This window comes from Thunnus thynnus, chromosome 5 (assembly GCF_963924715.1).
Source record: "Thunnus thynnus chromosome 5, fThuThy2.1, whole genome shotgun sequence".
In the NCBI taxonomy this organism is placed as follows: domain Eukaryota; kingdom Metazoa; phylum Chordata; class Actinopteri; order Scombriformes; family Scombridae; genus Thunnus; species Thunnus thynnus.
Genome location: NC_089521.1, coordinates 7,612,169 through 7,637,842, shown reverse-complemented (window position 1 = coordinate 7,637,842; position 25,674 = coordinate 7,612,169). Strand labels below are relative to the sequence as shown.

At 38.9% G+C, this 25,674-nt stretch overlaps 1 protein-coding gene and 1 pseudogene across 9 annotated transcripts in view; one reads left to right on the top strand and one right to left on the bottom strand.

The window, feature by feature from the left end:
* The first annotated feature begins 4,353 nt into the window (after nt 1-4,353).
* LOC137182618 (olfactomedin-4-like) lies at nt 4,354-10,634 on the top strand (annotated as a pseudogene).
* A 131-nt stretch (nt 10,635-10,765) lies between these two features.
* ndrg4 (NDRG family member 4) overlaps nt 10,766-25,674 on the bottom strand; it is a 57,135-nt gene continuing 42,226 nt past the window's right edge. For 7 of the 9 annotated variants that reach the window (XM_067588955.1, XM_067588954.1, XM_067588958.1 and 4 more), the window contains 13 exons: nt 23,817-23,937; nt 23,362-23,424; nt 22,674-22,734; nt 22,342-22,428; nt 22,158-22,214; nt 21,907-22,010; nt 21,524-21,580; nt 21,055-21,106; nt 19,410-19,457; nt 17,677-17,712; nt 17,539-17,590; nt 17,269-17,307; nt 10,766-14,966 (listed from right to left, as the gene is read on the bottom strand). In XM_067588955.1, the coding sequence (XP_067445056.1) occupies nt 14,812-14,966; nt 17,269-17,307; nt 17,539-17,590; nt 17,677-17,712; nt 19,410-19,457; nt 21,055-21,106; nt 21,524-21,580; nt 21,907-22,010; nt 22,158-22,214; nt 22,342-22,428; nt 22,674-22,734; nt 23,362-23,424; nt 23,817-23,937 (932 nt within the window). In that variant the 3' untranslated portion in view covers nt 10,766-14,811. The remainder of the gene's footprint in view (nt 14,967-17,268; nt 17,308-17,538; nt 17,591-17,676; nt 17,713-19,409; nt 19,458-21,054; nt 21,107-21,523; nt 21,581-21,906; nt 22,011-22,157; nt 22,215-22,341; nt 22,429-22,673; nt 22,735-23,361; nt 23,425-23,816; nt 23,938-25,674) is intronic. The other 2 variants (XM_067588956.1, XM_067588963.1) reach the window with 1 other exon arrangement.

The following is a 25,674-nucleotide window of genomic DNA, read 5'->3' as shown; positions in this document are numbered from 1 at the left end:
CCAGGTGTGAACAGACATACTTAGAGCTGTCCATATGTGATTGGATTCCTCTTCTCCAGGTGGTGAGGGTGTTGTTGATCTGTTTTGTTGGTAAGCCTATTGGAGAGGGTTCAGGGTGGGTGGTAACATGCTACAGATTAGATCTTTCACAGGCTTCTCAAAGCATTTGCTCATTATGGGAGTGAGGGCAACAGGACACCAGTCATTTAAGCATGTTATCTTACTTTTTTTCAGTAAGGGAAGAATGGTGGATGACTTGAAGCAGGAGGAGACAACACACATGGGAGGTAGAGGTTAAAATGTCCGTTAACACACCAGCCAGCTGTGCTGCGCATGCTCTGATCAACCGGCCTGGGATGCCATCTGGCCTGGGCACTTTATGGATGTTGACGCACTTGAACGACTTGCGCATGTCAGCCTCTGCGATGACCAGACTGTTGGTCGTGTCGACGGTGGTGGTGGCTCCCTCTGGGAGGTTGTGTTAACAACCTCAAAACCAGTATAAAAACTATTTAGCTCATCTAGGAGGAAGGCACAGTCCGTGTCAGCTTGGGGCAGGATGTACACAGCTCTCCTAACAATAGCCTTGAACTCCCTAGGCAGCCAGAATGGCCGACACAGGAGCATGAAATATTCTAGATCCAGGGAGCAGACAGACTTGAGGGAATGAACGTTCCTAGGCATTGTTGTTCATGAAACATACACCCCCTCCCTTGCCTTTCCCGGAGAGTTCTCTTGACTTGTGCACGCAAAACATGGAGAACCCCGAGGGTATGATGGCATGGTCTGGTATCTCTTCTGACAACCAAGTCTCTGTCAGGAAGGTGATGTTACTTGTTACTTTATTCTTGTTGAATAAATGCTGTAGTCAGCACTGGGTTTGGAATTTCTTCGGTGGATATTTTCAGCATTCTTTGCAGAATAGTCACTTTCTGTTCCCAAATTGTATTACCATATCTTCAGTTGCGTCTCTTTAAATCTGCAAACCAAAGGCACATATTAGTCATTGCTACCCTTCATCATTTAGATTTCCTTCCCATCTTGTGGTGATAACACTGCAGCCTGACCAACATCCTCCTGCTCCTCCAGTGATATAAAAAAAACTAGGATATTAACTTATAAAAATACAGAGGTATTGTTGTAAAATGTACTTGGGTAAAAGCTAATAGGTAAAAGTGCGTTACTGCAGAAAATTGACTTTTGTGACTGATATAATATATTATATTTTCATTACTGATGCATCAGATCCTAAGCAGCATTTTACTATTGTACTGCAGCTGGTCAAGATGGAGCTAGTTTTAAATACTTAAATACTAATTAGGTCGCTTATTCCAAACAAGGTCAATAACAGTTAATAAATGATGTATAACACACTATAAAGTAGCTGCTATTAAATATAAGTGTTTATTAAAGTATTTATTAGGGATGTGCAGAGAGCCCAGTATTTGTATGTGTATTCAAATTATATATATATATATATATATATATATATATATATATATGTGTGTGTGTGTTTGTGTGTGTGTGTGTGTGTGTGGGGGGGGGGGTATGTGTAAAATAAAATTTGTATATTGTCATAATGTACATACCTGTGCATGATAATATCTGTTTTTGCAGAGAAAATAACATGTCTTCCAGTTTGAGACTAAATTTGGAATACTACACATTGACCTTTTTTTTTTTTTATTACCCCTAATCTGGCAACGTATCTCATGGGATACATACATTTCAAAAGTTGCTGAATAACACCATGAACACCTTTAGATATTTTTTTTCTTCATCAGCATATTAAGACATTAGTCATGGTTGTGTTATGAATTTATATTGTTTTATTGAAAATAACTATGATTAATATATAATTACTTACCACCTGGTAAGCATGTCCTGTCCTAATATCTTTATTTATACAGCACTTTTCAAAACAACTTACAAAGTGCTTTACATAAAATTTAAAAAGACAATAAAAAGCTAACAATTAATAAAATATTATAATAAAATGACTAATCAAAATACAACAAAAGATAATCAAACCACTTAACTAGTAAAATCAATAAAACAGCAAGTCTAAAATTGTCACTTTTTATTTAAATGGGACCTACTATGCTTTTCCTTATTTTCAGTCATATATATAATGTAACAATGGAGGATGTTCATATTAAATGTGGCCAAATTGTCAAATAATGAGGTAAATGTATGTTGAAGTACTAAAAGCACCAGCGTCAGACTGCTCTGAATGCTCAGTTTCAAGTGTTTTTTTCTACTTTCAGCCTGAGCCAATGTTGGCTTGTGATGGATTTCTTGATATGGTCATCTGCTCCTTGCACAGTGCACAAGTGCACTGCTCTGCTCCATCTTAAATTAGAAGTATTTCTTGTACACAAGTTTGTAGCCATTTTTTCCATAGCTTTTTAATAAAACATTGCATAATGTTGTCTCTTTGGGTCTTAAAGTTATTTAAATGAAAGCATCTAAGAAGTTTAGAGGTGAAACGGACATCAACTCAGACATCTGAAACAAGACAAGGGGCCTGACCTCAACTCTAAAAAACTAATTTATTGTAAGGAGCCACAAGTCCAAAAGGTTGGGAACTACTGGTTGAATCTCTATCTTAATGTCTTGTCAATCTGTTGTTTTTTTATAATCACGTTTTATAATGTAAAATCTTTATCTGTAAAGTAAGTAACTACAGTTGACAAATAAATGTGCTGGAGTAGTAAGTATACTTCCCTCTGAAATGCTGTGGAGTAGAAGTATAAAAGTAACATAAAATGGAAATACTCAAGTAAAGTACAAGTACCTCAAAATTGGCCACGAACATAAACAAAAATATATTTGGTTTTGATGAACAGTAATGTCTACTTTTCTTAAGTGATGTATACTTTTTATATATACTTTTCTTCCTGTTTTAAATGCTCTCTCATCGTATACCATAATACAACTGCTGCTTGAAATGTTATGTTGTTACTTCACTAGATTTATGTGATAGCAATATTAGAGATATAAGATTACAATTTTACATACAAATTCAATGGTTGGCTTATAAAACATTCTGCACTGTTTTATATTAAATTACTCAAGACATTACATTACTATACAAAGAAGCCCCATCTCAACCACATTTGTATATAGCTATAGCTATATACATTTAACATTTATTTACTCTTTCTTGCTATTTTTTTTCCAAATACTGTATTTGAGAACTCACTCTTAAAAATGGTATATATATGAAGAATGTTTTTTGTCTAACTTGTCATCATATATTCTCAGCTTCTTGTTTTTATACTAGTTTATTACATTGCTCTGCTTATTTTCCTGATAAAAAATAAAACAAACTAAATGAAATGAAATATATCATTAAAATGCTGCTTACATGTTGATGATAGTGCATTAGTTATACTAATCCATCAACATAATATGTGTATTAATACAACAACTACTCTCTACATAACGAGACATAAGTATAATATTTTACACTTAAAGGTGCATTAATTATTTACACATCTGGCTGATATGGAGCAACATGTGCATTTGTTTAGAATCCTGTTTCTTGCCACATGATTTATGTAAGTCCAATATTTACCCTCCTTTTAGTTCTGTTTTGGCCTTCACCGACTCCTGAGAAAAATATTTGGCTCTTTAGCTGCTAAATGCTTCACTATGTTCACCTGCTGGTTGCTAACTTTGTCTGTCTGTTGCATGTTGCTGGGGCAAGTAGTTTACAGTTAGTTTATCTGTGTTCTTTCAATGAAAACTGTTGTCTGCTGCGATTAGTTTGATTAGGGGAGAGACTAAACCAAAATAAAACTGTGGGCCAAAAACCAAAACAATGAGCTAAAAGAGGCTAAAACACTCATAGAGCTTTAAGTTTTTCTCTGTGGGTTCATGACTATGAATGACATCTGTCACATTACACATGGATATTTGATCAATTGATTATATAAAATATTGATAAGTGTGGCTTTAAACACATTTTGCTGCTGATAATACTTCTGAAAGTACCTAAGTAAAACTGTATTGCAGAAGGTTTGCTTGTAATGGGGTATTTTATATTTTATTTCAGTGATGGATCTGAATACGTCTTCCACAACTGACTTTAGTGCTTACATGTTATTTGCAAAAGGCTTTTTTTTAATTGATTGCCTCACTAGTCTGGAACTTTTACTCAAGTATCATTTTCAATATCTGCCTTGACTGCATTTCCCTTCATTATATAAATAAAATCCTTGTGCTGCTGAAATCTCGACCACAAGGAGGAAGTATTCACATTCAGAATTAATCATGAAGCATCACATGCACACACACCAAACATGCACAAACATTCACTCACATGCAAAGGAACATCAGGGGGGGAGTGTTCACAAGTTAGAGGCTGCTGCTACAGTCAGACACATATTCAAACTGTGTTCAGGGACTGTTTCATTTAGCTCTGCTCTCTGATCCACCATGAAGCTGGGTGTGATCATCCCACTGTGTGCTCTGTTCACTCTCACCCAACAGGTAAGAAAACACACAAGATTCTCATTTTATATATTCATATATTATTGTTTTTGTTTTTTTCCACATACATTTACATATTACACTACCTATTTCAACAGAGCGTATATTTCTATTCTCATTACAAATACATCATGAATACTAATCATTTGTTATTGTTATTGTCATATTTAGTATTAATTTTCAACATGTCATTCATTGATATCTTTATCTTTATTTCATCAGGTGGCTTCACGTGATCGCTGTGTGTGTGAGTTGACTAACTCAGAAAACGTATTCCCACATGACAAACTCAGTACAGTGGACGACAGTGCATCAAAATGTAACAGCAATATCACCCCACAGAAGGTAACTACTCTGATGTTAGATAGTGTTATTTTCTAAACCCGCCTGCAAAGAACATAACCTCACTCCCTCCCTCGGCTGGGAAAAAAACAAACTTCTTTATGTATGCCTCATGCTGAGTCCTGAGCAATGTGTCAGCACTGTGTCTACCTGCTGTCTCTGCAGACTCTGGAGCTGGAGAGTCTGCTGCTGGGTTTGAAGTGGCGTTTGCCCCAGCTGCAGGAAGATGTGTCAATTCTGGAGAGGGAGGATGATGGCGAGCTGTATGGAGTTGTCAGCCTGCAGGTGATAGAGAATGAACTGACAGAGATCAAGAAGCTCATCAACAAGCTCAACATCACCACTGGGAATACCAGCGCCTCACCACTAACACCACTAAACAGGTAGATTCACACAAAAAGAGCCAACCTCTGGTCAGAAAGTTGATTTACTTATTTCTATAGAATGTAATATACAGAGGCCAGTTAACTATACAAATTAATGTTCCTTTGAATCCTATATGCATTTGAGACAAAATTTGAAGCAACATATACTGTAGTGCTATGAATCCATAACTCAGAGCTCATCAAGTAGCTTAATAACCACTAACACTTTGGTAGAGTTGCTAACATTGTCACCTACATCTCATGTTCGGCACAGGTGAAAGTTCAAGATTGCACCAAACTTTATGCTGCAGAAAGTTTTATTTTTTTAAACAGTAATTCAACATGGGAGCAACAGTATCGTGTGTTTTTCAACTTGAATCTGTTAAAATGACTCAAGTAAACTTGCATTAGTTAAATTTTTTGGCCTCTTGTGATAGCGGAACAAGCTTTAAACACAACATTGACGTATGAAGTTGTAGTGTCATGCTGTGTTTGCAAACAGTTGACTATTTAGACATCCAGCAAACACAGAGCAACATTAGCGTTGATTTGGAGTTGTATTTATGGCCACCTGATGAATGTAAATCCAATATTCACTCTCCTTTTATTTTGGTTTGGTCTCAACCAATTGCTGGGAAACATTTCTGACTATTTAGCTAAATGCAGCACTGTTTTACCAGCTAATTGCTCATTTCTGTCTATTGTCTGTCTGTTATTTGGTAATAGGGTAATAGGATGGATTTATCAGAGCTTTTTTTCTGCTGTATGCAGCTGCGTGCTGCTGCTGAAGGCGAAGTTGATGAGGAAGTTGAGAGGAACTGCAGAGAAGGGTGATCATTCTCTGCACGTTCCTCGCAGCAAGTGAAACCCTTCACATTACACATCATCATTTGATCAGTTGTTCATATAAAAATTTTGATTAGCTGAGCTTAAAAGTCTTTGTTCATGTGTTTAGCAATTATAGAAATACCTGAAAAAAATCTGACATCTAGCTCAAATGCAGTATTTTTTGACCAATTATTGTGCTGTGTTGTTTTCTCTTAGCTGGAGGACCTGAGAGCAGAGATGACAGAGCTGGAGAAGTATGACACCCTGCAGGTGGTGAAGAGACAACAAGCTAACGAGCGTCTAACAAAAGACCTGGACCAGTGCAGGACTGGACTTAACTCCACCTCCCAGCCCACTCAGCCTCCACAAGGTATCATCCAAAACCGCACAGCACACCAGAGTGTTGGGATTTTTGTTTTAGTTCTTTTTTGCTTCCACTGGAAACCACAATATAGATTAAAAGAAAATTTCTGTTTGTGTAGCATTTTTTAAATTTATTTGCAAATTTGCTCTGTCAACCAATGGAAATAGACTTGCTCATCATCCAATCATAGACAATGATACCCCTGCAGAGTATGCAAATAAGACACAAATACTAGCAGCCAATCAATTCGGATGTGTAACATTTTTGTTCATTATGAGTTGCTTTATATTTTACCTAGGGATGAGATTCAACAGCATTTCATAGAATTCAAAACCAGTATTAAATCCTAATCCTTTGGAGTTGCTTATCAAATCTTAATTAGTCTAATTTCCAACATTTGGAAGTAGCTAAAGAGTAATAACTTCAACTAAAAATGAGATGAGCAGCATAACATATGAAATGTTAATTTAATGTATCTCACACATTCTTTGGCTGAATACAGAAAACAGATATTGATGTTTGTCATTTCAACAAGCCAAAGCGATGGACAGCTAAAAGAGAGCCTGCTACCTATATGTTTTCCATTGATCTGTGAGGAGTGATAAAAGGTTCAATAAGAGAGTTGTAAGCATTGGAGCTTAACAACTATTTTGCTGACCCAAAACCAGATCAAAAATGGAACCAGCTCTAAGGACTGATCCCTTATTTCACCTGAGCAAAATCAATTGAGACCAGTCCTTTGCCTTAATATATTCTGCCCCAGACCTCCAGCAGGCTATTCTGGTTCTCTGCCTACTGCATCTTCAACATAAAGTGGCACTTGAAGTGAGGTGGCTGTCAGTTGTGAAGGGCTCTCCTCACTAAGGGCTAATGCAGGGTATAAATGAACTGGAAAATGTGGAAAGCTCTCAGCACCAATCACCACAATTATTTATTTATTTTTTATTTAATCTTTATTTAATCAGGCAATCTCATTGAGATCTTTTTTCCATGAGAGACATGAGAACAAGAAACCTTTATAAAACAAGAACACAATCAGCAGACAGAAACACAACTATAAAATAAACATAAAATTAGGGGGTAATTATCAACCAATGGATGCCTCCTTCAACCAGCTTATTTAAGGTCTTCACATATGCACAACTTCTTTATCTGTGTTTCATTTCACATTTTGCCTTCAGGTACCTGTCCCCACGGTGAATTTCTAAACATTACTGGCCCCAGGGTCTACACAGCAGGTGAGTATCCAGGGTCCTACATGTACGGGGCCTGGGGTCGTGATCCCAAACCAGAGGCAGGGAAGGAGAACTGGTACTGGCTGGTAATGATGACCTCCAGCAACAAATACTCCAACTACGTCCGTCTCTACTCCAGCCTGAGCTCTCTGATTGTTGGAGTGAGTGTCCCAGGTAAGGAACTGTTGTGTGTTGGTGTTTTACTGGTTAATCACAAGCCACTGTTCACATAGAGCAGGTCTAGACCGTACTCTTTAATTTACAGAGACCAAACATTCCCCCATGAGCAGCACTTGGCATCAGCGGCAAGGAAAAACTCCCCTTTATCAGGAAAAAACCTCAAGCAGAACTGGGCTCTAGTTGGGCAGCCATCTGTCTTGACCAGTTGGGTTGAGAGAGAAAGAAGGAGGGAGGGGGAGAGAGACACAGAGAAGCACAATCACAATAATAATAACAATAATAATAATATAAATATAATAATAATAATAATAATAATAATAATAATAATAATAATAATAATAATAATAATAATAGCAGGCGTGAAGCTCACGATCCATAACAAGGGGGTCCACAGCCCTGATCTATAGGAACCTGTGAGACGAGAAAGCACAAAAACTCTGGGGAGGAAGCCAAGTTAGTAACATGCATTAATGGTACACGAATGCATACAGATGGAGAGGGGGAGGAGGAGGAGACAGGAGCTCAGTGCATCATGGGAAGTTCCCCGGCAGTCTAGCCCTATAGCAGCATAACTAGGGGCTGGCCCAAGGCAAGCCTGGGTGGCCCTAACTATAAGCTTTATCAAAAAGGAAAGTTTTAAGCCTACTCTTAAACGTAGACAGGGTGTCTGCCTACTGGACCCAAACTGGAAGATGGTTCCACAGGAGAGGAGCGTGATAGCTGAAGGCTCTGCCTCCCATTCTGCTTTTAGAGACTCTAGGAACCACAAGTAAGCCTGCATTCTGGGAGCGCAGTGTTCTATAGGGGTAATTGGGTACTCTGAGCTCTTAAAGATCTGGATTTTACAGGGAGCCAATGCAGAGAAGCTAAAAGAGAGTCTTTAATTGCTTGTTGGAGCAGCCTGATAATAAGGAATTGCAACAATCAAGCCTAGAAGTAATAAATGTGTGGACTAGTTTTTCTACATCTTTTTGAGACAGGATGTGCCTGATTTTTGCAATATTATGTAGGTGAAAAAAAGGCAGTCCTTGAAATTTGTATTATGTGGTAGTTGAATGACATATCTTAATCAAAGATAACTCCCAGATTCCTTACAGTGATACTGAAGGGCAGGGCAACGCCATCTAGAATAGCAATATCATTAGATGTGTTTCTAAGGTGTTTAGGGTCAAGCATGATAATGATAGTGAGTGTGATTCATGATACTGAATATTTATGGGGTAAAAAAAAGTGTTTAATGTTGCATGCTATAACATTGAGGCAACACAATACACCTTCACATACAATATTCTTTAATATTAATATAAAGACATAACAATAATATTTAATTATGATTTAATTTGCTCCTCCTCCATTTGCTCTCTTCTTCTACTTCCAGGTAATGTCCAGATCCACTCCTCTAACCCAACCACCAACACCATCCAGGGACCAAATGTTGTGATGTATGGAGAGGCCTTGTACTACAACTGTTACAACCAAGATGCTGTCTGTCGATTCAACCTCACCACCAAAACTGTTACCACCCTGCAGTTACCCAAAGGCACCAGGTTCACTGCTTCACGTTGTCTTTTACCTCATTATTTTAACTGCGGATGCCAGAATAAATACCTTGTTTTTACAACAAAAAACTAATTTAACATTTGTGTAAAAATGTTAACATCACTGCTCTTTACTTATTTATTTCAGATTTAATTCTAAGGGTAACTTCTGCCATCTTGATGAATGCTATCCGTTCACCGACCTGGACTTGGCGACAGATGAATCTGGCGTTTGGGTGATCTACACCACCACCCAGGACTTTGGCAACCTGGTTCTGTCTAAGGTGGAAGAAGGTGAGCCACCCATGCTCAACCGAACCTGGCACACCTCGGTCTATAAGCAGGGAGTGACAAACACCTTCATGACCTGTGGTGTGCTCTATGCCACACGTTACGTAAATAAAGATGTGGAGGAGATATTCTACTCGTTTGACACCTCGACAGGGGTGGAGAAGTTCAACATTGGCATCTTCATCAACAAGATGTCTCCCAACATTTACGCCCTGAACTACAGCCCCGTGGACCAGATGCTACATGCCTACTGTAACTCCCACATGGTCTCCTATAAGATTTTGTTTAGGTATTAATATCATGTTATGAAAAACAGCATGAACAAGTAACAATAAATAAACAAATAAAGGCTGATCCCTAATAAAGGTTGTGTAAAAAAATTGATGGGGGTTTGGAGTCACCTTTGCTATAATGTCTCACATCGTAAATTCATCTTAATATACATATTCACCGCACTAATTCTTTAAGTTACACAACACAGTGATGTAATGCTTACAAAATAGCTGCTCTGACTTCTTGTTCTTCTAACACAGTGTACAAAATACCATGGAACACTACACAAAATAAGTAATAAAATAATATGTAAACTATCAGGAAAGTTGTAACAACTTCCCACAGGTATTTTAGAAAGTGAAATAATTGTTGTTGTGTAATAATTATATGGAAATATAAAATTATCTTGCATTTATCAGGAAAACAGGTAAACATTGAGTAATTGTTGATTCTGCATTAACATTAAAAAGAACACTGGAAAAAAGGAGACTGTTATGATGGAAAAAAAAACTTGGTGACGTATCTAGTTGGAGTGAAAACATTAAATTTGGATACTTATATACCTGTGTAATTTGCAAAATCAGTCTTAATGAGATGAGATACAAAGTACTTACAATAGGATGTCAAGACATAGTTCAAATTCTTTAAACTGTTTTAATTTTACAAGCTAATGTGTTTAGCAGCTGATGTTGTCCCATTAAAATCTGTTCATCAAGGGAAATGTCTTTGCATTAAGTAATATCTCTGAAATACATCAAGAAAATGTGATTTTGTAACAGCAGAGGTGAGAGCTGTTCATCATGTATTCAAAACAGATGTTTATATAACTTAAAAAATGATCTGACACCTGACTTTTCAAATTCTGACATAAAGTCTTTATTTCTCACTTGTTACTTGATCAGTACATGGACAGAGACAGCTTACTTTGTATATGTATTTATATATAATATATTTCAACTTTACAGTACACATTTGAATGACAACAAAGCAGGTAAGAGTCCATCTACTGTTGTGAATAGAAACAAGCTCATAGGGAAGACTCCCACAATATGAAACAATCCAAACAAGAAAAAAAGAACTTATTGCTCAATACAAATCAATCATAATGGCAGTTAAGAAGAAGAATAGTAGTAGTACACATGAACCAATATCATTATACCAAGATGAGGTTACACCCTACTGTTGCCTATAAAAAAGAGAAACTCCAAGGGAAGAGGAACAGAAATATGTCAAAGATTTTTCACAATACAGTAGTGTTAGTGTTTGGTTTGGGTAACCTGCTCTATAAATAAAAAGTATCTACAAGTGCAAGGAGGACCAAGGTCTATACAACCAAACTGATCCAGTGCCAGCTTATAGGAGCTGTCGACTTTAACAAATCGCTACCGAACTTCACTATTTATAAGCCTTGAAAAGGGAGCAGGAAGGGGCTGTGTTTTCATGTACAGAGTGAAGATGTGGGGCCAGGGACAGAAGTGAGGGGGTTCTGCGAGGATGAGGCATAGGTTGACAATACTGTACAGCACTTCAAAAAAGGGACAAAATACATTCAGGAGCCCCCCCAGGCAGTTTGGGTAGAAGTTGTGTAGGCGGAAAACAAAGTGTAGAAGGCAGAAACTAGTGCAGTGAAGAATAAAAACACACTGAAAGATGATTGTATACAAACTCATTTAATTCATGGATGAGGTTCTGTGAGGAGTGACTGAGGTGTTTGTTCTGACTGTCCAATATCCTCTCATAATCTCTCCTTTCCACATGTCAGGATTTTCTTTTCAAACTATTATGCTAATTGGATAGTTCAAACAATTCAACAATTAATCTCTCCAGCTTAAACAAAATGACATTCTTTTTCCATAAACATTCATTCATTCACTATTTTTCAGGCCAAAATCTTTCTACGTTTTTCCTTGCATGAAAAAGAAAACCAGTCATAGCTTATTCTCTGTCATGCTGTTGCTCTGTAGGGCCCTCTGGTGCTCAGAAACACAACTAACACTAGCAACATTTTAAAAAGTGACTTCAGCTGATAGCCCTTTAGAGTGCGACTGGGTTTGCCTGTGAGAGCCGGGGCACATTGTGATTTTTTTAGGGAGAGGGGGTAATTTTTTAAGGTGGCTGGGGGTTGCCCTACATTCCGAGCTTGGCGCCCAAATGGCTCCAAAAAAGCCCCGCCTCTTACAGGCCACCTCAGGGAAGCGCACACCTCAGCGATTGGAAGCTACGCCCCTTCTGACAGGGGACCAAAGGGTTTTTGTAAAACTGGAGACAGGAGGTGACTATGATACATGAATACTGTACATTACTAAGCCAAAAACCAGAGGACCCCAATCAATGATCTCTGTTAACTAGGTGGTCCAGGATTATAGCAGACAACAGCACACAGCTTCTCTAGTCTAAAGCTCTAATTACATACACGTACTATACTGATGAGATTATGGTTACACAGCACATCAAAACACACACTGACCACATACTGTAGCAATGGATTCCTTTGTTCCTTTACAGCACCCAGCCCACACAGCTTTCATATGACATGCGTGTGAAAATGTGTGTGTGCATGTCAAAGTGTATGCAGTTGTGGATATATGTGTGTGTGTAGCTTTGGTACATCCTCAGAGAGGGGCTGGGTGTTGTAAGGGAACGCAGCCGCGAGTTCTCTGGTAGCGACCCGGCAAATAGAGCCAGAGTTGCGTCGGCCTGGTCCTGCCTCGGTCACCCTGGTCTGGTTTGGTTTGGGTCAGAGTGTGATTGTCACGTTAGAGACCACAAAGAGCCGACTACGGCCAGAACCATGTCCATGCACTGGATTTACAGACTGATGATTGCGGTTGCATTCATGGCTCTATTTAACTAGCCACATTTAAGGTGCCAATGAAGAATTCCCTAATACTAGACACTACTCAGATACTAGAATGCCCTAATATTACTGTCACATTCACATGCATATACATGTTAATAAATACTTCTTGTAGCCTATATTCATGTAGTGGATTATCTTGGAAATGTAAGATGACACACAGCTTAAAGCTGCACTCAGCAATGTTGCTCTAATGGTTCCAAATGGCAGTAATAGGAAGAAATTTGAAGACCCCAAAATCATGTGATGTAATTTCAGTAAACTGCTCAGCCTGTCTGAGATTCTCCATTAGAGCTTCAAAGGTTTGGTTTCATCACTTGATAGATGAAGAAGTGACCAAACATGGCTGTGGCCGAACATAACAAGTGATTAAACTGGGAGAATCTGCACAGTCTCTATTGCTGTGAATAGAGTACCTTTCTATGTTGCACTCTCCTTTAGCAAGTCATAAAGATACCATATATTCTATTATTAGGCATATTTTGAATTTACATGCTACATACAGTCATAAATGAAATGCATAATTCACAGAAAGTGAATATGGGTGAGTGATTCAAGTCTGAAAATACAAGTTTAATTCAGTTCCACCTCCACCAGTTTTCTGCATGCCAATCAAGTGCTTCATAGTAACTTTGCTGCTACATAGGCGACATAAGATTGTATATTTATAGTATATTAATCATTTTATGCTAATTTGATGCCAAACACTAAATGGACTCCAGTGGCTCACAAATCACAGATTGTCTATAATCCACAGACTGATATCCAAACACAGGTTTGATTATACTTTGGCCATATTATGTAAACATTATTGTGCTAAAAACAATAAAAATTGGTGAAGCTGCACATTTGTATAAGCTAAGCTCCCTGGTGGTGTAGTGGCTAGGTTTTACTGCAGGTGGTCTGCAGTTTAATTTCCTGTCAGGAGGTGATAAGACCTTATAAACTTTGACTGGTAGTGTCTCAGATATTAAAAACTTAAATGAAAAATCTGTTGATGCTCACGTGCCAATACAAAGTCATTTTTTATGATGTTAATATAGGTCCATCTATAAAGAGCAGGCCCACCTCTCCATTTGTACTACACCAGCTCCTAGCAGTATTCCCACAATAGTATTGTGATGAAGTGGGTACACTCCTGAATGCATGTATGCTGATGATATCACTCTCTTGCATCCTAAGTGTGGTTTGATACAAAACTTAAAAAGTGCAGCTTTAAATCAGTGTGTTGTACTCTAGCTATGCTCTTAAGTCTAAAAAAGCTAACATCCTCTCTAAGCACTACAGGTGCACTCAGCTACAATTGGCCGTGTTCTGCTGTCTGTCAAATTCTGGACACACCCCATCAGGCGCTTGCCTGTCACTCATGGAGAGAAATAATTTTACCTTACAAACAACACAGAGAGAGATACTCACACAACAAAATAATAACCTGCTTGTAAAATACTGATGCATAACACTTTTTCATTATGGCACCCCCTAAAAGTTTTCCTTCCCATATCCTGTACCTCCACCTTCTCATATCAGATTATTAACGGCAGCTCTTGATCACATATTGCCATGTGGATTGTTGACAGTTATTTTCTCTTTTTTGTGGGGGGGTGGGGGAAGTGGTTTAGGTGGTTTAAAAAGGGCACAGGCAAAGAATGAGGAGACACTTAGCAAACACAAGTATGACACTTCAAGAACAAAAACAGTTGCCTAAATCTTTAAGTGCTGGGTGACATGGGTGGGGTTGAGGTGGATATATGAAGGTGTGGCTGGGGGTTTTTAGTAGCAATACATATGGTATTTTACAGTGGAGGAGGGAAAAAGATGGCAGACAAAAGGGATCTGGAGGAGATAGATGAAGACAGAGAGTTCCATGAACTTTCTTTTCTTTTGTTGTCTCGTTCCACCCTCTATCATGTCTGACTACCTCTCTCACACCTTCAAACCTTTACTTTTGTTTTCCAGTTTTCCTCGCACCATTACCCCTGTCTCTCCCTTCCTGTTTCTCTCTCTGTCCCTCCAACCCCTCTCTCCCTCTCTCCATGGATCTTTAGCAAGACACCTCCATGGTGTGGGTGACCGTGCCGACTCCCTCAGTGCTGTCGGAGTGGGTGCAGGCCCGAGAGCGGGACCCATCCATGGAGCTTGCGCTGGTCAGGGAGGCCGTCCTGGAGCGAGCCAGGCGGGTCATGCTGGCAGAGGGCACTGAGAGGATGAGGATGAGAAATGAGGAAGATGTGGGGAAGGGGAGAGAAAAGAAAAACAATCATTCAGCATTACATATTGTGTTAAAGTGTATGATTAGTTAATGTTGGGGAGATGTGGGGAGGACATGCTCATGTGGAGAACTAAAGATATCCTTTTTTGCAGCTGGTGAGATAAGGTGGCTGACTAGCTCACATAACAGCCTTGGATCGTTGATTGTTCAATAAAGCTGTTTATGTGTCGGCAAACAGACACATTGTCTGCACCATGCAACTTGGGTTAGTTTGAATCAATCCTCCTACAGCAGTATAACTTAATTTCAACCTAAAAGAGACCTCTGCTTATTTCAAAGAGTTCAAAAATGTCTGACCTAAAAGTTGATCTGTGTTAGTCAAAACCTGACTGAGGCACAAAATTGTCACTTCATGCTTATGAAATGGTATTAATTCTGTTTTTGAATACAGTATGTTAAGTTTGAGTTTTACCAACATCTGAATAATTCAGCAAAGCATTCAATAGTTTGATGCATTAATGCGGTAAAACTGTATTTGTTTTGCTGATTATATTAATGTTATTATTCAATAGCTCTTTTTGTAGGTAGATATTTTTTCATGTAATGTGTTTGTTAAGTGTTTCCATACATTTGTGTGGTGAATTATGGTCTTGAAGCTGCTTTTTTTTTTCTATAGCCACCAAGGGGTAGCAACATTAGCATTCATTTGGAGTTGTATTTCTGGCCCCCGATCACTGTTCAATATTTACAATACTTCACTCTACTTTTAGCACTGTTTTAGACTTCACCAACTCCTGAGAAAAATATCTGGCTCTTAAAGGAATAGTTCCACATTTTTGGAGATATGCTTATTTGCTTTCTTGCTGAGAGTTAGATGAAAAGATCAATACCACTCTAATTTCTGTGTGCTATTTATGAAGCTAGAGACAGTAAAGTTAAGTAAGCCTAGCATAAAGACTGGACACAACGGGAAACAGCAAGCTTGGCTCTGTCTGACAGTAACAAAATTCTTCCAGCACCTCTAAACTTCTCTAATTAACATGTATTTGTAATCTCAGTAACTTCTTTAAACTGCTTGCCCGGCAACCATTTTAGACAACCTGGCAACCCTTGCACATAAACTCAGCTAAGCACTAACTTTGTCTGTCTGCTGTTTAGTGCTGGGTAGGTAGTGTACAGTGAGTTTATCAGAGCATTTAGCTAAAAACAGCAAGGTTAATGAGAGTGGAGTTTACAGATTGGAAAACCAAAACAATTAGCTAAAAGAGGCTAAAAAGCTTTGAAAGAGCTGAGAGAGAACTGTAGAGTTGGCTGATTATTCTCTGTGGGGTCATGACTTCAAGTTACCCTTTTCACATTTAAACACTGTCCATTGTTGGCATAAAAATATTAATTAATGCAGCTTTAAAGAGCTGATTTTTACAATTTCCTGACATGCTGTTTTCACACTCACAGGGATAAAACTCAAGGAAACAGTGAATACTTTGAATTTTAGAGCATGAAAGCTATATTTTCTATAGTAGTGATACTGATTAAGAACACAAAATAATGATTACTTGCAGCTCTAATACAAAAACAACAAAAACATCATCTCAACCTTTATATAGCTTCTACCAGTCAAACTGAATGCTGGATGAGTCTTGTTTAGTTCTTGTAAAAATATTAAGCCCTGCTTTCATTGAGGTTTCAGAGTGTCAGTCTGTGACAAAAGCCCCCAAAGCTCACAGCCTTTAAGGGAAATTTTAAGTCTCAAAGGTACACCTGCAAATGTTTCATACCATATATTGTGCTTTTGTGGTTTAAGATCAGCAGTTTAGTGCAGAGTCTGCATAACCCCGAGGATAATTTTACTTTTAAGCCTTGTGGTTCAGTCAGCAGTTTGCACAGTTTTAATAAGCTTAAGTTACATGAGGAAAAACTTACTTGCCAACTATTTTAAGACATTGTGCATTTGTTATAAACTTAACGTAATAAAAAGACATTGCTCAAAGCAAGCTGAGGGCCATGCAAAGAGCAATATTAAAGATGCAATGGTAAAGGAATGGGGGGAGGGGAAGTAAGGGCAGTATATTTTTCCATTTAAGGAAAAAATATTTTTGAAGAACAAAGATGGGGGTTAATGTCTATGGGATTAAAAAAACACCAGAAATGACAGCAAAAGTAAAAAGTTCATAACAGCCCAAAATATTGTATTCATAACAAAATGAAATTAAAATAAATTTCAAAATGCCAATGTCATCCAACAGGGCAGCAATAAGAGGTCAGAGGTGAACGGGGAGGAGGAAGTACCTGGCCCTCCACTCAACCTCCGATCCTTCACATAAGCGACTGAGAGAATGGGGCAAGGGAGACAGAGGGCAAGATTAACACAACTCATGTCCCTCTGCATGAAATATAAAACATCACAACACATTCACCCATAACTACAATGATATTACTGCTGAAATAATTATTTTTATACGAGATATTACTCAAAGATAAACCAGGACAGAGACACAAATATACACATAAAATCTCTCACTCACTCACCACAGTCACTTGTATGTTGTGGATACTTACTGTAGCCCATTCCCTGCAGGAAGTACTTGAAGGCTTCAGTCAACTTTCCAGGCTGTAAAACAACACATCAGGGTTTTGATGGTCTGTGTGGATTTTTTATTTAATTTGATTGCATCAGGTTCTGTGTTGGTTTGTTACCTGTGTGAGCTGGGGGAGTCCACCAGAGTCAGCCATCTGTCACAGGAGAAGAGAAGAGTCATTAGCTAAGTTGCTAGTCACTGATAACTAACCAGAGTTGAGCGGAGTTGACTCACTAGAGCCCCAAATTTGTATCAATCCGCCACTGAAAATACTCCTGAACAAATGCACTTTTTTGTCCCGTTTGATTAAAGTTCGCTAAAAACTGCAGTGACAAGCTGTTTTCGTAAGTTATTGAGACTTATGTAAAAATAAATAAATAAATAAATAAATAAAACTATATATTTGTTACCTGATTTTAAAGATTTACATCCTCAGTTGGAACCAACAGGCTTGGGGATGATGAGAACCACGGACAGCGCAGGGCAATTAGAAAGTATTGAAAGATGGACTAACAACTTGTTGGTTTTGGTCTTTTCATGGCATTCGTTGACAGTAAAAACACACCTTAACCTTTAATAATATATGAATGTATTCCCTTTTTGTTATCATTTCTATGATTAACAATTACTTTATCAAATTTATATTGTGTTTTCCATTCTAATAGTTTTTAGCCAACACAAAGTGGAAAAAAAATACTGCTCTATAATGTCTCTAAATGATCCTGCTGTCTTTAAACCTAAGTCTTGTCATGTCATTACTGGCCACTAGCCATCACAGGAAGTCCAGCCAATGTACAGGACCTCATCATCAAATTAAAAGTCCCCAAATGTTCTGTGAAAGCTAAATCTTTGGACTTTTTTCAGTAATATGAAACATTTGAATTCAAAATTCTAAATGCGCATGTTCGGAACAGCCGTTTGCTTGGCCTCCAGTATTGATGCTTCAGTGCATAGAAAAAAGAATACTGTTGATGTGAGGTGTGAATGAGTATATACACCAACAACATGAAAGAAACTAACATTCTATTATACACAGATGTTTAGTACTGTAAGTGAATCTTTTCTCATTTCAAGTATAATAAGGGCGCATTTAAAAAGTAAAATGAGCCCATGAGAATGAGCCCATTCACAGGCTTTCTCTCTCTCAGAGAAAGCTTATCACCGTTGTCTCTCCTCACCAGCCAGTCTCTCTGTCTCTCACTCCTGCTCTCAGCTGGCTTGCCCTCCCTCTCTTTTTCTCGTCTTTTTAAAAATGAGTTGGGAAGCTGACAACAAAACTTAACTTTTAACGTTATCAAACTAAGAGAGATGTCCTCCCTCCTCTCTCTCATGGAAGGGTTGTACAACTCTGATCTCCACCTGTGCTCATTACATGCAGTCACAGAGCCCTGAGGCCCCGCCCTGCTGCAGTGGAGTGGCTAGCTGTTTGGTCAAAGCTTCTCAATATCGAACGTGTCGGGTGTCCAAATTGCACCAAATTCGACACTGCACTTCCTTGGGTCCTCAGCAATACACCTGCCAAGTGTGAAGTCAATCAGATGAACGGTTGTCAAAATATGCGAAGGACAAACATACAGACGGACAAAGATTCCTTCCTTTATAGTTAGATGTTTTTACAACAATGATTTTTTATTTGATTAACTGGTAACTTAAAAGTTCATGCTAATTTTTTTTCATTAAATTCTCCTAATCCTTAACCTAAAAATAATTTATTGATTGATTAATAATTGATAACAGACCTGTTTTTATTAACTCTTGAAAGTTTCATTCATCAGCTGATCCCATATTGTCCATATGGTTCACAGATAATCTGTTATATATGCAGAAGCTGTAGTTGACAGAGACAGTTACCTTTAGGAAGGTGGTATTGGTTGGGTCCAGTTTGGAGTTGCACTCGACCTTGAGGACAGAAACATTAGATTGAACTGAATAAGCCGGCAGTAACAAGCAACTTGATGACTTCATTTTGAGTTAAAGATAACTTGGAGAAAGAAAGGACCTGGGGGAGAAGTGTGGCTGTACTGTATGTATAGACTATATATGGATACTACATCAGTATGTGTGCGTGTGTGTGTGTGTGTGTGTGTGTGTGTGAGTGACCCAGATACTGCAGTGTGCTGCAGAGATGAGTCACTCCAGCAGGCTGAGAGCACAGCCGCAGTGCACACACACACTCTCTTTCACACACACACACACACACACACACACACACACACACACACACACACACACACACACACACACACACACACACACACACGCTCTCTCACACACACACACACACACACTGTAGACAGATGTGAACAGATACACAGTGCATGACCACTAACACTTGTGGAAACACACAAACACATAGACAATGCGGATTAAGCGACAGTTTCATACACACATGGAACATGTTCTCTGCTGCTTCCTGCCCTGCTGCATTTAATCTTTAATCCTTCACACAGGTTGCCAAATTACACATTTTACCACCTGAAACATCTTAAATATGAAAACACTACAACTAAAATGCATGTATATTAGACTAAAAGTTTTCTTTAAAGAGCTACATCTGTTGATACAGTATCACATAATTATTACAAATCACATGCAGGTTTGCAAATTTACAAAACAGTTGCAAATGAGTTGCAAGATATGAAAATGTGGTGAGTCTAAAATGTAGTCAACACATTCCACTTCCTCTGCTCGCTCTGTATGGAGGAATGCGTCATATAAGTGGAAGCAAACACAGCAGCCTCAACGGGTCACATCAGCGGATATGAAATATTAACATGACCTCCATCTGTCACATCCAATAAAACAATCTTTATTTACATCTCTTGCCTCCTCACGCTGTTTCCGTCTCTCCATTGCTCTCTTTCCAAGACATTTGGTAACAAAATCATACCCCACCCTCACTCGCCTCCCTCTTTCTGCACCTCCATCCCATTCCTCCTCCATCTGATTTGATTCAGGTTTGAAAATGTGGCAGATTAACTGGTGCAGAAGCATACATATCTGGGCCACTTCAAACTGTGAAGCCCTAGAGACAGAGCGAGGCCATCTGGCCCCTGGAGAACACACACACCTATAGTATCAAAGGCATGTATTGCACACACACAGACACAGATGGACAGACAGGGAGACACATATCCAGTCTCTAGGGGGGGCAAGCGGGGTTGCAGAGAGAATGAACCAGATCTCTGCTGGCTGACCTGTTTTTGTTTTATTGAATGACAAACAGTCACTAACTGGATTTACATGCCAAGTACAAAACACTGAACAGAGCAGGAACACCGCAAGGAGGGGAGTGTCTGTTATTTAGAGCTTCGGCTAGACTAATATTTCGTTCTTAGAGGTAGAACTCCTGTGAAAGAAGAAGTCATCTCAGTGTGAGAATAAAAAGAGTGAGCTACAGTAAGGAAGGAAGGAAACTACATGACAGGATAAGGAAAGGAGTCTTTTAGAGCAGGTGGACAAAGTCAGTGAAGGAGAAGAAAGGTGATGGACTCACCACTCCCTCCTCAGCAGGGGCGTTGTCTCCCACAACCAGCATCACAGGACACCTAAAGGAAACCATCAGCTTTCATGGTGAACATTGACTTGATTTTAACTTCAATTAGAATTGTGGGTATATTTTAAACTTCTTCATAACTTTCATCATCAAAATGATTCTGCTATTATTTCCATCAACCAACTAATTGTTTAGTCTATAAAAAGTCTATAAAAAACACAATTAAAATCACAATTTCCTAGAGCCCCAGGTGATGTCTGCAAATTGCTTGTTGTGCCTGACCAACAGAAGATATCCAACTTACAAAGATATTAAACAGTAAATTTCACATTTAGCAGCTGGAACCTTTCCAACCTTTTCTTTGATTAATTACTTAAACAAGTAATTGATGATCATAATTGGAAATCAGCTGATTCTGCTGATGAGTTCATTCATCACTTTGTTATGAAAGGTGTGTCTGTAGACTCACTTCAGGGTCTTGGCATTGAGCACCGTCCCACTGCGGTTCATCTCTAGGTCCCTCCGACTGAAAGAGAGAAGACGTAAATGATCAGATAAAGTGCTTGTGTATTTATGTGTGTGTGGACCAGGTATTCCTCATGATGTAGGGACATGAATCTGTTTAAACAGTCACATTGTGGGGACTCGCCTCCCTTTTGGGGACAAAAATTAAGTACCCATAATGTAAAATATTACATTTTAAAGACTTGGTTGAATGATAAGGTTACAGTTAGGTTAAAGTGTGGGTAAGAGTTGGGATTAGAGTAAGTTTCCAGGAAATTAATGTTAGTCAATGTTATGTCCTCTGAAGTGATGGTGTGTGTGTGTGTGTGTGTGTGTGTGTGTCTCCACCTGTTGTACATGTTCCAGAAAAGTTGCAGGTTGAACTGGTTGACAGTGTTGTTGATCTGTTGCCGGTAGCTCTGCACCAGCTCCGTGTTGTTCATCAGTTCCTCCTGCGCACACACACACACACACATACATACACACAAAAACTGCTCACTGGCTTGGCAAAGATTGCTGAGTTTAGACAACGAGTCAAAAAAACTTGCGAGACAACTGAGAGCTATGTGTCCACTCTTATTCCTGAACTCTGAGCTTACCTGGCTGAAAAGATGTGGCAGCACAGTATCTGGCAGGGCGCTGGTCAGACCTGACAGCTGGGGGACAGATGAAGAGATTATTATTGAGAGATAACAGAAATCAGATCTGTATGTGTGAATATGTGTGTATCTCCCCAACCCCGACAGTGACAGTCACAGATGTGAAACACTTATAGACAGGTACCTTGGTGGCAGCCCAGTCAATCCAGCCTTTGCCATTGGGGTCGATGTTGAGCAGAACCAAGCCCTCCACCATGTCAGGGAAGATCAACTGAACAGAGTAGTCATAAAGACAAGTCATTGAGAAGTTTTAAGGCTGTTCTTTGAATCAGAGGTCGTGCACTTTGACAAGAAATTCTGCTCACAATGCATAAAGGCTGAATATCTTATCTTTTAATCCAACACTATTCCGAACAGGTAATCTGGGTACAGTTACTGGTGAATTTATTGTACCTACCAGTTGACTACTACACTGATAAATGACCTACAGAGCAGGAGAATCCAGATGTGACTTACAGCTAACTTGGCCAGAACGTAAGCTCCAGCTCCAACTCCAATCCCAACGATGCTCTTGAATCTAAAAAAGATCATTACTCAATTAGATGCTGTGTAAGAAAGGATTCTAACAGTCTGCTGTGCCTATATCATGTTACAGAACAGTATTATCGGCAGCAAAGACTGTAATGCATGCTCGTGCAGAGCCAAGTGCTTGTACATCTCAGCTGTGGCTGGTACTGTGTGTCCAGGCTAAAATTACTTCCCGTCGGCAGGAAGCAAGCTGGTCTTCAATCGATATTTTCTAATCTGAAGTCTACTGGAGCTGCTCAGGAATCAGAGAGGCTACACTGTGTTTAATGCTTTAGTCAGAACATTAGAGGTAAAGATGGATCATACAAATTTATTTTAGAAAATAGGATCTATAATTTTTCCTACAGTATTTTTAATATTCTGAAAAGTATCTATAACTAAAAAGACTGGTGAAAATAGGAATAATGATAGATACCAATGCAGTTTTGTATGTAACACAGAAGGAGACAGATGTAATAGATCGTCTTTTCAGCAACGGAAGAATATCTCGTCTTTGCCAGCTGGTGGAGTGAAAAGAGGACGTGATGTCCCTGCAGATGGCCGTTATTAAAACAATGGCTGTGTCGGCTCTCTGGTTAAGTGCAGAATGAGTAATTTGAAAGTGAAAAGCACCAACCCGAAGTGCTGCACCACAGTGGGCAGCATCCCAGCCAACTGGTCCATGGTAGGGTACTGATACCTGAGGATAGAGAAAGGACACGACTTCTAACCATCACTGCTTCACATGCTGCATTTGTGTGATCAGGATATTGCAATCATCTGTTTCTATTTTAAAACCACAACCAATTTATGGTAATTTATGAATACTTTATTCATGGTAAATAGTAAATACTAAATTATTCATTTATGTTTTTTAAGAGTTAAGTGGTTTAATTTCAAGATATTCTCTCGATCCATGGGAAACATGCTAACTACTGCATTAGCTATTCATCAATAGTCTAATCCCCTGGCCATCAGTTTGAGGTGTGCCAACCAAAAAACAATAATTAACACATGTTAAATAATAAATAACTTTCCATTCATTAGTGGTTATCACCAACACGTGTGTGCATTTCTGTGTATGTTTTGTACCCTTGTGGCAACTGTGATGCTCCAATCTGCTGTCCCGGGGCATCGACGTGGCAAACCACAAAGTGCTTGGTGATCTCCTGCATGTCCTCATTATTGAAGAAAGTGTTGAAGCACAGCTTGTCTGTAGGAGAGCAAGGGAGGAGAGGAAATAAGCAGAGGTAGCATAGGGTGAGAGCGGATAGAGATGGGATATGTGTAGGTACAGAACATGAGAGGCAGGGAGGAGGAAAGCAAAGGGCAGGGCAAGGAGAGGAGAGGAGAGGAATGTGATTTCATTAAATATGCACCACACTCAGAGAGGACATCGAAGGTGGCCATCTGTACAACTGATCCTGTGCCAGCAAGGAGAAGGCAAAGACTCCTTCCAATAATGCCAATATACAATGTGTCACATATCCCTCATTCACCTCCACTTTAACAGAGGACTGACACTATGAATAACCTATGATGCTGCTGTATGTTTTTGATAAGGCAGTGCTTATATAAATAGCTCCAACACTAATTGCTCATAAAACCTCAATGTTATATATTTATATTTGCACAGAAAAGAAAAATCTAACCCTAACATGATAGAACATAAGACAACTTTGACATTGCTGGAAGGAGTATTTTTTACCTTTTCGTGAAGCTGGGCTAGTTAGTAGGTGGAAACTAGCTAGCCTAGCTTTGTGATTCTTAATGTGAGACTTTGTTCATCAAGTAATTGTTCTTTTGAAGTAACTAATACACATTCTGTACTGTAAGGTATTTAGGATTCAAATATTTTGCCTTCTGACACAGTTTCAGATGTGTCTGAGTTTTAGTTTGAGATGATTAACGCTACAAATTGGAAGCAACTGTGATCTAAGAAGGTTTTTAAAATGTTTAAGTTTGCCCATTTTATTTAATGCTATTTCAGCTCTGTGGCTCAGCAGTCTATCAGCTGAATGTTTTTTCTATAGAGAATACAGCAGTGTGAGGCTCTTTAGCTAGCTGGTTGATGTTAGCAAGCCAGCTGTTAGCAAATACAGCTGCTAGCGCATATTCATACAGTAGCACAGTGTGTATAACAATCATAAAATGGCATGTGTTATGTTATTATGATTATTATTGAATCATTGTTACATTGTCCCTAAATTCGTATGTGAAGTTGGATAATGGGGCATTTAAATCACTGTTAAAATGCAGAGATGATAAAAAATAATCTCTTTTTTTGTCTCTTGTCTCTTCTTGTTTTAGAAAGGATTTCTTTTTGACAGTGACTCATTGAGGATTTCTCTCCATTTTCTGAACTAGCATAACATTGGAATCTGAAAAAGCTACATGTATAATAGATGTCAGCTCTCCATTTGCCCTCCTTCTCCTGGCTCTGTAGTTGGCCTACTTTCATCCTGTGTGCGTCAGGCTCAGTGAAACCACGCAGCAACATCGTTTCCTCCTCGGGCTCTGACTAAGCCACGTTAATTAAACGGACCAATTAGCATGACAACTGGGTTATGGATGAAAAGTAGGCGATGTCGCGAAGCTGACCTCTCAATCTTTGCCCTGGCGTCAGTTTGTCCATTTTATTACGTACACAAGAATACCGATGCTGCATGAGGATTGAGGTGAGAAGTTTCTCCTGCTTTCTCATCAGTTCACGCTGAATCATCGGTCAGCAGCTGGCAGTCTGCTCTCCTACTGACTCCGTGACCCACTTTCTCCCTCTGCACTTTCTTTTTTATCTCTCTGTTTGATCTCTCGCTATCATTTCTCCTCTTTTTGTTTTCTATTCTATTTTCCTCATCCTCTTCTTCCTCTGCAGTCATACCAACCAAATAGTGACAGATGCCTCCAAGAATTACTTTACTTTCTCCTTTATTTTCTGCGCCACAACCTC